This window comes from Delphinus delphis, chromosome 18, assembly GCF_949987515.2.
Source record: "Delphinus delphis chromosome 18, mDelDel1.2, whole genome shotgun sequence".
Taxonomy (NCBI): domain Eukaryota; kingdom Metazoa; phylum Chordata; class Mammalia; order Artiodactyla; family Delphinidae; genus Delphinus; species Delphinus delphis.
Genome location: NC_082700.1, coordinates 16618005 through 16632926, shown reverse-complemented (window position 1 = coordinate 16632926; position 14922 = coordinate 16618005). Strand labels below are relative to the sequence as shown.

The 14922-nt window shown below is 40.7% G+C and overlaps 1 protein-coding gene across 6 annotated transcripts in view; it reads left to right on the top strand.

Annotated features, from left to right (window-relative positions):
- The window catches only part of RNASEH2B (ribonuclease H2 subunit B), an 84497-nt gene that overhangs the window by 59743 nt on the left and 9832 nt on the right, over positions 1–14922 (top strand). For 3 of the 6 annotated variants that reach the window (XR_009516840.1, XR_011246249.1, XM_059996132.1), the window contains exon 10: positions 10420–10500. Coding sequence is in view for 4 of the 6 variants with exons in the window: in XM_059996132.1 (XP_059852115.1) it covers positions 10420–10500 (81 nt within the window). In the remaining 2 variants the exon portion in view is untranslated. Of the gene's footprint in view, positions 1–10419; positions 10501–12914; positions 13377–14922 lie in introns of those variants that run through there. The other 3 variants (XM_059996131.1, XM_069540013.1, XM_059996133.1) reach the window with 3 other exon arrangements.

Genomic DNA, 14922 nt, shown 5'->3' with positions numbered 1-14922 from the left:
ATCAAAAAAGATCTTGCTGTGATTTATGTCAAAGAGTGTTCTTCCTATTTTTTCCTCTAAGAGTTTGATAGTTTCTGGCCTTACATTTAGGTCTTTAATCCATTTTGAGCTTATTCTTGTGTATGGTGTTAGGGAGTGATCTAATCTCATACTTTTACATGTATCTGTCCAGTTTTCCCAGCACCACTTATTGAAGAGGCTGTCCTTTCTCCACTGTACATTCCTGCCACCTTTGTCAAAGATAAGGTGACCATATGTGCGTGGGTTTATCTCTGGGCTTTCTATCCTGCTCCATTGATCTATCTTTCTGTTTTTGTGCCAGTACCATACTGTCTTGTTTACTGTAGCTTTGTAGTATAGTCTGAAGTCAGGGAGCCTGATTCCTCCTGCTTCTTTTTTCGTTCTCGAGATTGCTTTGGCTATTCAGGGTCTTTTGTGTTTCCATACAAATTGCGAAATTTTTTGTTCTAGTTCTGTGAAAAATGCCAGTGGTAGTTTGATAGGGATTGCATTGAATCTGTAGATTGCTTTGGGTAGTAGAGTCATTTTCACAATGTTGATTCTTCCAATCCAAGAACATGGTATATCTCTCCATCTATTTGTATCATCTTTAATTTCTTTCATCAGTGTCTTATAATTTTCTGCATATAGGTCTTTTGTCTCCTTAGGTAGGTTTATTCCTAGATATTTTATTCTTTTTGTTGCAGTGGTAAATGGGAGTGTTTTCTTGATTTCACTTTCAGATTTTTCGTCATTAGTATATAGGAATGCCAGAGATTTCTGTGCATTAATTTTGTATCCTGCTACTTTACCAAATTCATTGATTAGCTCTAGTAGTTTTCTGGTAGCATCTTTAGGATTTTCTATGTATAGTATCATGTCATCTGCAAACAGTGACAGCTTTACTTTTTCTTTTCCGATTTGGATTCCTTTTATTTCCTTTTCTTCTCTGATTGCTGTGGCTAAAACTTCCAAAACTATGTTGAATAACAGTGGTGAGAGTGGGCAACCTTGTCTTGTTCCTCATCTTAGTGGAAATGCTTTCAGTTTTTCACCATTGAGGACGATGTTGGCTGTGGGCTTGTCATATATGGTCCTTATTATGTTGAGGAAAGTTCCCTCTATGCCTACTTTCTGCAGGGTTTTTATCATAAATGGGTGTTGAATTTTGTCAAAAGCTTTTCTGCATCTATTGAGATGATCATATGGTTTTTCTCCTTCAGTTTGTTAATATGGTTTATCACATTGATAGATTTGCGTATATTGAAGAATCCTCACAATCCTGGAATAAACCCTACTTGATCATGGTGTATGATCCTTTTAATGTGCTGTTGGATTCTGTTTGCTAGTATTTTGTTGAGGATTTTTGCATCTATGTTCATCAATGATATTGGCCTGTAGTTTTCTTTCTTTGTGACATCCTTGTCTGGTTTTGGTATCAAGGTGATGGTGGCCTCGTAGAAGGAATTTGGGAGTGTTCCTCCCTCTGCTACATTTTGGAAGAGTTTGAGAAGGATAGGTGTTAGCTCTTCTCTAAATGTTTGATAGAATTCGCTTGTGAAGCCATCTGGTCCTGGGCTTTTGTTTGTTGGAAGATTTTTAATCACAGTTTCAATTTCAGTGCTTGTGATTGGTCTGCTCATATTTTCTATTTCTTCCTGATTCAGTCTTGGCAGGTTGTGCATTTCTAAGAATTTGTCCATTTTTTCCAGGTTGTCCATTTTATTGGCATAGAGTTGCTTGTAGTAGTCTCTTAGGATGCTTTGTATTTCTGCATTGTCTGTTGTAACTTCTCCTTTTTCATTTCTAATTTTATTGATTTGAGTCCTCTCCCTCTTTTTCTTGATGAGTCTGGCTAATGGTTTATCAATTTTGCTTATCTTCTCAAAGAACCAGCTTTTAGTTTTATTAATGTTTGCTATTGTTTTCTTTGTTTCTATTTCATTTATTTCTGCTCTGATCTTTATGATGTCTTTCCTTTTGCTAATTTTGGGTTTTGTTTTTTCTTCTTTCTCTAGTTGCTTTAGGTGTAAGTTTAGATTGTTTATTTGAGATTTTTCTTGTTTCTTGAGGTAGGCTTGTATAGCTATAAACTTCCCTCTTAGAACTGCTGTTGCTGCATCCCATAGGTTTTGGATCATCGTGTTTTCATTGTCATTTGTCTCTAGGTATTTTTTGATCTCCTCTTTGATTTCTTCAGTGATCTCTTGGTTATTTAGTAATGTATTATTTAGCCTCCATGTGTTTTTGTTTTTTACGTTTTTTTCCCTGTAATGCATTTCTAATCTCATAGCCTTGTGGTCAGAAAAGATGCTTGATATGATTTCAGTTTTCTTAAATTTACTGAGGCTTGATTTGTGACCCAAGATGTGATCGATCCTGGAGAATGTTCCATGGGCACTTGAGAAGAAAGTGTAATCTGCTGTTTTGGGATGGAATGTCCCATAAATATCATTTAAATATATCTGGTCTGTTGTGTCATTTAAAGCTTCTGTTTCCTTATTTACTTTCATTTTGGATGATCTGTCCATTGGTGATAAAGTTCACCACTATTATTGTGTTACTGTCGATTTCCTCTTTCATAGCTGTTAACAGTTGCCTTATGTAGTTAGGTGCTCCTATGTTGGGTGCATATATATTTGTAATTGTTATATCTTCTTCTTGGATTGATCCCTTGATCATTATGTAATGTTCTTCCTTGTCTCTTGTAACATTCTTTACTTTAAAGTCTGTTTTATCTGATATGAATATAGCTACTCCAGCTTTCTTTTGATTTCCATTCGCAGGAATATCTTTTTCCATCCCCTCAGTTTCAGTCTGTATGTGTCCCTAGGTCTGAAGTGGGTCTCTTGTAGACAGCATATATATGGGTCTTGTTTTTGTATCCATTCAGCAAGCCTCTGTCTTTTGGTTGGAGCATTTAATCCTTTCACGTTTAAGGTAATTATCGATATGTATGTGCCTATGACCATTTTCTTAATTGTTTTGGGTTTGTTTTTGTAGGTGCTTTTCTTCTCTTGTAATTCCCACTTAGAGAAGTTCCTTTAGCATTCGTTGTAGAGCTGGTTTGGTGGTGCTGAATTCTCTTAGCTTTTGCTTGTCTGTAAAGCTTTTGATTTCTCCATCGAATCTGAATGAGATCCTAGCCGGGTAGAGCAATCTTGGTTGTAGGTTCTTCCCTTTCATCACTTTAAGTATATCATGCCACTCCCTTCTGGCTTGTAGAGTTTCTGCTGAGAAATCAGCCATTAACCTTATGGGAGTTCCCTTGTGTGTTGTCATTTTTCCCTTGCTGCTTTTAATAAATTTTCTTTGTCTTTAATTTTTGCCAGTTTGATTACTGTGTGTCTTGTCTTGATTACTGCTGCGCTTCCTGGACTTGGGTAGCTATTTCCTTTCCCATGTTAGGGAAGTTTTCGACTATAATCTCTTCAAATATTTTCTCTGGTCCTTTCTCTCTCTCTTCTCCTTCTGGGACCCATATAATGCGAATGTTGTTGCATTTAATATTGTCCCAGAGGTCTCTTCGGCTGTCTTCATTTCTTTTCATTCTTTTTTCTTCTGTTCCACAGTAGTGAATTCCACCATTCTGTCTTCCAGGTCACTTATCCGTTCTCCTGCCTCAGTTATTCTGCTATTGATTCCTTCTAGTGTAGTTTTCATTTCAGTTATTGCATTGTTCATCTCTGTTTGTTTGTTCTTTAATTCTTCTAGGTCTTTGTTAAACATTTCTTGCATCTTCTCGATCTTTGCCTCCATTCTTTTTCCGAGATCCTGGATCCTCTTCACTATCAATATTCTGAATTCTTTTTCTGGAAGGTTGCCTATCTCCACTTCATTTAGTTGTTTTTCTGGGGTTTTATCTTTTTACTTCATCTGGTACATAGCCCTCTGCCTTTTCATCTTGTCTATCTTTCTGTGAATGTGGTTTTTGTTCTACAGGCTGCAGGCCTGTTGTTCTTGCTTCTGCTGTCTGCCCTCTGGTGGATGAGGCCATCTCTGGTCCGTATTGTTAAAGACACTGAAGGCCATATCCATAAGAAGGTTGAGAGGGGTTTGGGGACCCACGGCAAGCTTTTGCAGCTTCCTATGGATGTCAGGGGCCGAATGGTAAATGAAGTAAGTTGCAAGCACAATGCGTCCCTCAAAAGCATCTGGGTCCACATTTGTATAATTTCTGAGGGAATCTACCAGCCAGGCCCGAAATAGGGCTGGATTTTTGTCCTCACCTTGGGCGATCTCTTAAACCTCATCATAGTTGACAGGTTTAATTATGCGCTGGCGTCTCATCCCTTCAGTGAGGCAAAGGATCATGTGGTCTCTTCTAGGGATACTAGGTTGGCCTAGTTCATAGTCCCAATTGGGATCAATCAGTGGCACTGCTGTCATGCCCACAGGGCAATAATTGGGTTGGACAATGTATAATCCATCGGCATGTGCTTGACCATGCACCCAAATACAGGTCTTTTCCTCACGGGTGCTGCAGTGGGAAATGGCAACATTCAGGTCCTTCCAAATAAGGTTGTAGGAAAGCATTAGTCCCTGGAATTCTTCAGTGAACTGGCTACGATCCTCTGAGAATCGGCCTAAGTGAGTGCAGCACTGGTTGAGGTCAGACAAAGAAAGGGGGTGCAGACTCTGGTCATTCCCTGAGGTCTGCCTGTTACTTCTTAGAGGGGGCAAAGGAGCTCTGGCTGCACTTCTGGTATGGAAGGATAAAGAGGCTTATATGGTGCTGGAGGGGCTGAAGATGGCGAAAGAGGACTTGGGTCTTTTGTCCGAGACTTATTTTCCTGCAGAGATACTACCAGAGGGGGTTTTTGAATAGTTTGAACAGGTCCCAACCCGCAAGGTTCCCTAACACAGGACTTGCATAGCTCCAGGTTCTCTCTTAGGGCCATAAGGGCCTGAACATAAGGAATCTCTGTCCGTTTTCCTTGCCTTTCGCAAAAAAATTCTAACTGTACGATGGTATTATAGTGGAGGCTTCCATTTTCTGGCCAGATCTCATCATCCTCAAGTTTATACTGGGGCCAGGCTGTATTACAGAAGAAGATGAGCTTTTCCTGTTTAAAAAAATCTAGAGAAAACTTGTCCCAGTGACTTAGAATGCACCCTGAGGGGTGAATCCTTGGGGATGGAGGAGATGCTTCCCACTGATCCTTCAGGGAGAGAGGGCTCCCATAAAAGAGAGGAGCACTACAGTTAGGACGTCCCTTTAGGGGTTCCCTCTGTCAGGACTGGCTACAGGCATCCCTGTTCACCTAGTCCTGTCAACTTTGGCCAATGTCAGGGTAGTGGCCCTGCCACATGGCAACTCTGCCAGCCCCAGAGTGCTGGGGCCTGTGTCCTATCCTGACAGCTCTGGTACCCAGGATGAACGACCTTCCTGAGGGTTTCTCTATAGATTCTCTGACCATTGAGTAATCCATGTGTTCCAGGGTGTATTCCCCTGGAACAGACGTCTTCATAGTTCCAGGAGCTATTTAGGTCCCAGTCCCCTTTCTCTAAAAGGGTGGTCAGGATCTGAAAACAGGCACTGGCCACTAAGGGAGGTGGTATGTAGGACTGTGTACAAGCCTCCTTTCTATTATCTAGAAAAGTCTTAATTTCCTTTCATTTACAGTCCAAGTAAGGCTGCATTTTATATTTCCACAAAGTTGAACCTGATCACAGTTAATCAAATGGTCCGTGTCCCTGGCTGCCTGTGAAAATGGCTGGAAACTTTTCTTGACATGCCCTATGCATATGCAATAGTGAAATGTGTAGGACCTAGCAGCTAGGTTGGAAAACGCCTGACAAATTTCTTCCCCCCATTTCCAAGGAAGTAATAAGAGCAAGATAGAGACACAGAGACAAAGATAGTCAGACACAAGTGGACCTAAAATAATCCTGTGGGGATAGCCACAGGGAAAGGGAGGGTGTTATGTTTTAAGCTTGTGTGCCTAAAAACGTTGCATGGAAGTTGTTTTAAGGTGGGTGGACAGACCTGTCTTCTCTCTAGTCCCTTCCATGACCCACATATCCTTACACGGCAGGAGTCTTGTGGTGGCAAACACCCTGGTGTCTTATATATGCTTGACCCATGCCCACGTATGTTGCAGCAAGCAGGTCCAAAAGGTGACAGGCAAAGGGAGCAAAGGGGAGAGTAGTGACAAGAAGTCAGGCAGTGGCTCTCAAGCACAAGTGAGATGAGAGGCTAAGACTTGCCAGGGAAAGGAGGAGGGATATTTGACCTCCCAATAATTCTCCTGGCTGGCTTACCACAGATGTTGCCAGAGGGTAGGTTCTTGTTTCCTCACAGAAAGAATTCAGAGACAAGTCACAAGAGGCCAAGTAAGCAAAGCGAGGATTTATTGAGAGATAGTAAACTCTCAGGAGGGAACACGGGCAGGCTCCGACAAGCTGAGGCTCAGCCCCTTTGAAATGACTAATGGTAGGCCCTTTCTACCCTCAGATATTTTGGTGGACACCGAAACCAGTGAGGTCACTAAGTTCCTAATAAATCAGGATAAGTCCTAAAGGTGATTTCAGAGTCTGGAAATCAGGTTTTGCTGGCCCTAGCCAAGAAACTCACCCCATCCCTCTTGAAGTTCATATCCCATCCCTAACGCAGCTTCCATGCTTGGATCTCACCCCTCACATCAATATTTCTAACCAATACCAAGTACTCATTCCCAAGTGCAATGAGTCTAGCCTGTCTTGCTGCCCCTGCCCCTAGTGACCAGTGGAAGAGGGAGGGAAAACGCCAGTTGTCCGGCATTTACAATATGGCCCTCCTAAGGCCTACAGAAAAGTCCCCACACCTCACGACCCCTCTTGTAACGGTGGCCTCTCTCCTCAAGCCGCGTGGGTACACCCTCTTGGGCAAACCACTTACAGGAATGGCTCAGCTCCTCAGAAGTGCGCCAGGCGTGCACTGCCCCAGACGCCTGTCCCTCTGCGGCCTGAACATAAACCAGCTGCCTTCTCAGAATAACCCCAGCTCTCCTTCCCCTCCCCAGGATTGGCTGTGGCCTTGCCTTGGATAGATAAGGCCCTGCTTGCGGGACAGTGCACGCTAGGCCAGCTAAGTAATCAGATGAACCTAGGTGTATCCCTCCATAATATCCGCCACTCCTGAAATAAGAGGCTGATGGGCCTCATCCTGGCAGCAACTAGAGCAGCTGTTGTTTGGTGGCCCCATGGGCGGCTTTGCCTACCTTGAGGCAATGCGTTGTAACCTGCCAGATACTCTGTCTCCTCTGGCCAGGACCATGGGGGAACCCCCTTTATTTCCTAGCAAGTGTGGTGATGGATAACAGACTGGCCCTGGACTATCTGCTAGCTGAACGGGGAGGGGTGTGTGCAGTAACCAAAAAAATGTGCTGCACCTACATCAACACCACTGGCCAGGTGGAAGAAGATATGCAAAAGATACACGAACAGGCCCAGGGGCTCCACACTTGTGGGAAGGGTGACCCCAGTGCCAGCTCCACATGGACTGCAGTCAGCGGGGTACTACCAAACATGACCTGGTTCCTACCCCTGCTTGGACCTCTGACTGCAATAATGTTTTTGCTGATTTGGGGCCCCTGCCTTTTTAGTCTCCTGTTTGTTAAGTCTGTTTCTTCAGGTTACGACAGTGTCACCTACAGGTGATGGTATGCCAGGGATTTCAACCCATCCTGCAAGAAGATGGGGACCATCAACACCCACTGGACAGGGCTGCAGCCTCCTTCTACTCCCCACTCCCCATCTCTGCCGCTGTCCATGACCCTGAGACCTCCTGTCTCTGACAGAGCAAGGTGATCTGGACCCCACTGGTAGGGACAATGCCCCTGCTCAGCTTGAAGCAGCTACGGAAGACGGACCATCGACCCTTTGACCCTTAAAAGATTTTAAGGGCCCAGACTCCTCAAGGGGGGAGACGTTAGAGCAGGCAGTTAGCCAGACATGAGCAGAGGAGGGAGGCACAGGTCATGTGACAGGAGACCATAATACATCTTGCAATGACAGGGGTTCTAGGGGCAAACACAGAAAAGCGGGAACCTGCGGGCTGACAGGAGACCATATGTCTTGTGAAGACAAGGGTCCTAGAGGCAAACAAAGAAAGGCAGGAACCTCCTGGTCGGAATGTAACCTTTTGCTCATTATGCCCTCATTACAGTAGAATTAGCATTGCAACCAGAGCAGTACCCATCATGCACCGGCACCACGACAGATCCGAGCAAAGCCAAGTAAGGACAGAAACTCCCCCTCCTCTCGGGAAGGTGGACATGGGATGAAAACCAGGAAATTACTCCCCAGATCCCTCCCTCCTTCATGAATATTCCACCCAATCATTTTCACACCCCGTATAACCAGCTTGCCGAAAGGAACTCACTGCTGCTCACCTGAGCCTGCCTGCGCTCCCTCCTGAGAGTGTACTGTCACTCAGTAAATCCTTTGCTTACTTGGCCTCTCAGTCTCAGCTCTGAATTCTTTCTACAAAAATACGAGAACCTACCCTCTGGCCGCACGAAGACAGCCACAGACAATTCATAAGCCAATCAGTATGGCTGTGTTCCAGTAAAACTTCATTTATAAAAACAGACAGCCAGCTGGACTCGGCCCCTGAGCGGGACTTGGCTAAGCCCAGATTTAGATCTTGGCATCTCATTTCTCCTACATCTCAACTTCACCTCCTAGATTATTTTAGTTGCTTTCTGAGGTTTCCTGCTCTATTGTGTCTTCCTGGGGCTCCGGTTTGTACATTGCAAACTTCACTGGATGATGTACCATAGTTGAAACAAGTGTAGGATAATGTCTGCTGCTAGGTTTCCCATCTGTGTCTAGGATTTGATTGATTTTTACAGAAATATAGTTGATTGTTTGCAGGAAATAACGTTCCAGTGACTGTTAGGTATCTTTGCATCTGTGTTGTAATCCGTAGCATGGAGCCTCTCATCCTTAATATGTTTTGCATTATTTTATTACTATTATGTTTGACTATGTTGAGGCCCGGCTTCCAATTCTCACCCCCTTGCATCTTTTGAATTTATCACTGTCAGCTGGCAGAGCTGAATGCAATCAGTGGATTTGGAGATGTTCCTAAGTGCCTTCTTTGCAAGTCATTTGTAAGAATAAGACCAATCTTAGCATTAGTTCCTCTGTACTTTTCTGTCTGCCTTTTTTTCCAGAACTGTACCCATTTAGTCAGACCCTTTGTTACTGTCGTTCTGAGCCACTTTTCTATTTCTTCTGAAACATTCCCCCAAATCTGTAGTGATTCAGTCTTTTAAATAACAGAAATTTAAGTAGATGTTACAGTTAATGTTTTTTCCCCAACGTATTCAACAGTGTGCTGGTGAAAAATTTCAAGACGTGTCATTTTACCCACTTGTATTGTACATGGGCTGTGGCATCTTTTAGTAGCGACTCTACAGTTCTTTGTGTAGTGAAAGCTGGGTGTGAAGAGTGAAGCTGGGAACAAATCTGCATTTCCTAGGGTGGGTCCATATTGGGTCTTGTCAGCCCAGCGTCTCCACAGAGAGCTTGAAAATCTGTAAAAGTCCAAGTTGTGATCCCTGTGCAGTCAGTTCTCCATGTTAAACATCAAGACTTACCTGCCCTGCTATGTGCCTTTTACATAATAAGTGTGTCAGATTCCTACTGTAATATGAACATATGGCCACAGTCTAGCTCTTGACAAGATTCTCACATTCATTGATTGGTGAAAAATGCTCATGTGAAAGGTGAAATCATGAAGTAAAGGTTGACCTAATTGCATTGGGTCCAATGGAAAGAGCACTTGTACCATAGTTGAGATCTCACCTCAAGTCCTCTGCTAGGTGACCTTAAGCTGTTCACTTAACCTCTGTGCTTCCTTCTGCTTGCTTTGCAAGGTTGTTCTTATGTGGATAAAATGAGATAATTGAATTGAAAGGAGGTAAGAACATAAAGCTATACAAAGATGGTGACAGTCAGAATGCTGTTCCTGTATTCCTAAATGGACATTACAGCAGCCCTGCAGGTGAATGAAGTCGGGGTTCTGGCTGGACCCCGGCCATCTTAAAGGAAATTCTCTTCTTTGCCTTCTGTGCCTGCATTCACCCCCCCTTAGACTGTCCTGGAAGTCAGCAGTCACCTTGATGCCCCCTGTCCCTGGTACATACATTATGTGATCATACCGCTAGACAGCCTAAGGGCTGGGTCATGGGCTTGCCTGCTCACATCTCCCCATCACCAAGGCTGCTTCTTGGGAGGGACGTCTGGCTTAGTTCCTAGATAATTGGCAAAAAGCGAAGGGACTTGTAAAAAGTAAGCCCTCTGCAGGGTCTGCTGCTCCATTTGACCTCGCTATTGGTCCAAATTGCACATACATGTTGGGTTTCTTTTTTAATGGACTGATGTAAGTGTCAAGGTGACGTTTGACACTTCACTGCTCTAACATTGCAGAAAGTAAAGTTATCAGATGAGCCCGTAGAAGCAAAAGAAGATTACACTAAGTTTAACACTAAAGATTTGAAGACTGTAAAGGTATGTGTCTGGGTGCAGCAGCAAATACTCCTGAATCCTGTGGCTGTTGCTGCATGGGGACTTCGAGGAACGATTGCATGCTTGATTGTGATTTTATCATTTTAACCGTGAAGAATTATTAACTTGCATTTCTGTGACTTAAGAATTAATTCAAAATTATGAATGGTGATGAAAGCGTCAAGCAAAGAAGACTTTTTACAGATAAAGAAAGGCAGTATACTTATTAGCAAGAGTGTGCCTAAACTTTGCAATATATTCAGAGTGATAGGATGGGGCAGAGGAAGGGGCTCCAAAGGTAATTTTTTGTCGACTCTACTGCCCAGTAGCTTGCCAGAAATTATGACAATGACAACAATTATTAACAACTCCATAATTCAGCAACCACCCCAGCAAGTATTTTCATAACATTTCTTACTGATTTATCCTATACATCATCATATATATATATATATATACACATACACATATAGTTTGGGGTTCTGCCTTTTTCATTTAGCTCTATATTGTGAAAATGTTCATGTCATTAAGCTTTCTTTGAAAAATTATTAATGGTTTTGTGATATTCAGTCACGTGTTATTTTATTTCACCACAGGGAATATAGGCTATTTAATCATTCTCCTATTTTGGGACACATAGGTTACTTCTGCTTTTTTGTTTTTGTTTTAATGAGGTGATAAACATTCTCATTTATAGTCTGCATCTCTATTTCATTAGACACAATTTAAAACTAAGAGTAAAGGCTTAGAAAACATGAACTCTTTCCATGATTACTGGTATACATATATATAGCTAAAATGCTTTCCAAAAGTGTAGCAGAAATTTGTACTCCCAGCCGTTATTGCTGATGAGTGTTCATCTCACATTCTTGACAACATCAAGTATTATTTTTATTCTTGAAAAATTTGCCTAAGTAGGCTACTTGAGGTAGAAAGGTTGTTTTTCCAAATGCTTATTGCCTATCTGCATTTTTGCAAATTGTCAGTTCATGTTTCTTGCCTGTTTTTATATTGGGATAGTAATGTTCTTCTTGTTGATTTGTAAGAGCTCATTCTAAATTCAGGCTATTAACACTTTTCATGACATATAGGGTACAGATAATTTTCCAGTTTGTTTAGGCTTTCCATTTGACTTTTGAACTATTTTAAGTTTATCTGAGGATTAAATATGGAAGTTTTTTATGATTTTCTCGTTATTTTTATGCTTAGAAAGACCTTGCCTTGCCCCAAGATAGGTTAACTTCCACCTAGATTTTAAGAACACTTACTCTCCATAGATTTAATGTTTTCTGAAAATTGTGTTCTTTAATCTACATGTAATTTATCAGGGCATGGGCTATCAGGGGATAATCCAACTTGAGATTTGGCTAAAATAGCTGGTTATCTCAGTGCCTTCTGTAAGCAGGGACATTTTCGAGTTTCTCTGTGAGGAGTATTTCTGCCCCACCCTTCTAAGTGCTGCTTCCCATTGTATCCACTTGGGCACCGCACCAGTGAGATAAGAGGTTGGACCAGGATGTCAGTTAATTGCAGGGGATGGAGGATAACTTGTCTCAGAGACTGTCACTTTTCCCCATCCAGCCAAAATATAAGCCTACTAAATTATAAGTGACAGAATGTAAAAAGCAAATTTTTAGGGATCATATATTGACTGTGCCCTTAACAGATACCTTGGCAATGGCTCTGTCTCACAGTTCCCAGAGAGACAGATGATTTTTTCTTTGCTGATTCCCATCATTTATGCTTTTGCTGAACACTGAAGTAAAATCAGCTATTTCCCTTCTGCCAGTGCTTGTTATAGGACATGGCAAAACAAAACAAAACAAAAACAGTGACCAGGAAGAGAGAGAATTTTAAAAGGCAGAGTTATTTGGAGTCAGCTTTTTAGAAAGTATTTTTTTGTTGGAGGAAAAATGGGACAGCTATCCTGCTGGTCCTGGATGCTTTGCAATACAGGTTATCTTTTGAATATAATAGCTTTGTCCTTGGTTTCCCATAGAGCCTATGAATAAAATCAGATGGTAGATTGTTGTGAATTATTCATCATTTGGTAATACAAGGCTGTAATTCCTCCCTCTGACAATTGCTGCCTGTGTCAGTTCCATTGTTTGTGTTATTTCACTTAATACACCCTCCAGAATTATTTCCCCTAAAGTAAACCGTTGGTTGTAACATTCCACTCCTTAGAAGGCGGCAGTTTTGTCTCCTGCCTCTTTTAACATATTTTGTCTCTTAGATCTGAATTCTGAATAGAAATCAGAACTTTTAAAAAGAATCACTCCTTTATGAAGCATGTCAGCAGCAAATGCTTACCTCCCTTAACGAACCTTGAGACATGCATGGTCTTGTTTGATTTGCATGTATGACTTATAAATGTTACATTCATAACAATTTTTCTCTCTTATTTTCAATAACAGAAAAATAGCAAAATGACTGCAGCTCAGAAGGCTTTGGCTAAAGTTGACAAGAGTGGAATGAAAAGTATTGATTCCTTTTTTGGTGCAAAACATGTTAAAAAAATTGGAAAGATTTGAAACTTTGAAAATTAAATCAAGCAAAAATATTTGCCTTCTACATGTCCCATTTTCAGCCTTCCTCCATTCCACTGTACTTCCTAACCCTTAATTACCACCTTTTGAAAAAAAGTAGGAAGGGGGCAATTTTCAGATTCACTTGAACATTTCTTTGTGTTTGATTTTTGTGTTTTCCTGAACAAAATATAGGAAAGTAATTGTATAACTTCATGGCTTGTGGCCTTTGGAGTTTTGTTTGACATCATGAAAAGTAATCAAGTGAATAGAATTAACCTCTAGCATCACAATCTCCTCAATAAACTGATGTGTGACAATATTTGAGTGTATGCCTGTTATTTTATGCAACATTGCACATGGTAGCTATAGCAATATGGTTTTCAATATACTGAGAGAAATATAACACAACTATCAGATAAACTACTACTTTTTAAAAGCCTTTAGTTTTGGGTAAATCTTTTGTTTAATGTATTTTCTGTTTTATGAATACATGTTCTTTGCAGAAAATAGAGAAAAGTATAAAACAAAAATTATAATCTCCCGACTTTTCATTACCTGGAGGTAATATGGTGTATTTTCTTCTATAATAATTTTTAAAGGAATTATAATAGTAATTTTATAACCTTTTTTCTTGACATCATTTTGTGAGCATTTTCCCAGGCTACTCTTTTTCATAAATATACTTCTTTAATGACAGTAATTTTTAATTATTTGAGTATTTGATTATTTAATGATCATAGTCCTATTTTGGACATTTGTATTATTTTTAAACATTTGCTATTGGAAGAATCAGATTCTATGTAAATATTTGTCCGTATCTTTTATTGTTTTCTTAGAGTGGATTTTTAGAAGTGGGCTTACTGATTAATAACTAAGTTTTTCAAATATATACTTTTGGGAATATATTTCACAGAAAGGTTATAGTATCTTGCACTCTAACAAATGATGGTATGAGTCCTTATCTTATTAGCTTTGAATAGTGTCTTTGCAAATAAGTGGAAAAAAGGCATGTTGGTGTGGTTTTAATTCACATTTTCCTGATTAATAATGTCGACTGAAAAAAACCCCACACAACCTGAAAGTTGAGAGTTATGTTTTATTCAGGGAACTTACAGAGGACTATAGCCTGGGAGGCAGACTCTCAGATAGCTCTGAGGAACTGTTACAAAGAGGTAAGAGAGAAGCCAGGATATGTAGGAATTTTTGTTGGAAAAAAAAAAACATGCAGTCAAACATCAAAAGATTACTGCTAATCATACACACACAAAAAAAACCCCAGACATCTCAAGTTAATGAGTTTAGTGCTTTTCTGGGTATGGGAAGATGCAAGAGTCTGGGCTCATTGAAATTACTCCTTTGATATGCATCTGAACCAGTATTCTGGTTCAGGGCCAGTATTCTGTTTTTCTCCATCCTGAATTCCCCTCAGGGCACACCGAGGTGGGGGGGCGGGTGAGGGGAAGCTCTGCAGAGGCTGGTGGCTTGATGGTGGGCAGCATTTGTTGTTTTCTGAAATGGCAGGCAACATTTTTTTGTCCACAGTAATAATATTGTTCATTTTTTCACATTTACCTATCATTTGCCACCTTATAGAGAATTATTTGTTTATGCCCTTTGTTAAATTATTGGAGTATCAGTATTTTTCTTATTGATTCTAAAAAGTATTTTATAACTTAAAGACATTCATTTTTGTCTACTGTGTTCATTGTAATTTTTTCCCCTTGGTTTGTAATTATTTTCTCACCTATTTATTTTTTCCATTAGATTTGTAGGATCATTTTTACAGGTTCTAAGAGTAAATTCTAATGGGTTTTACTGAGATTTTGAAAGACCCATAAATTATTTTGAGAAAAACACATCTTTACAAAAGTCAGTGTCCTTATTCAGGAATATG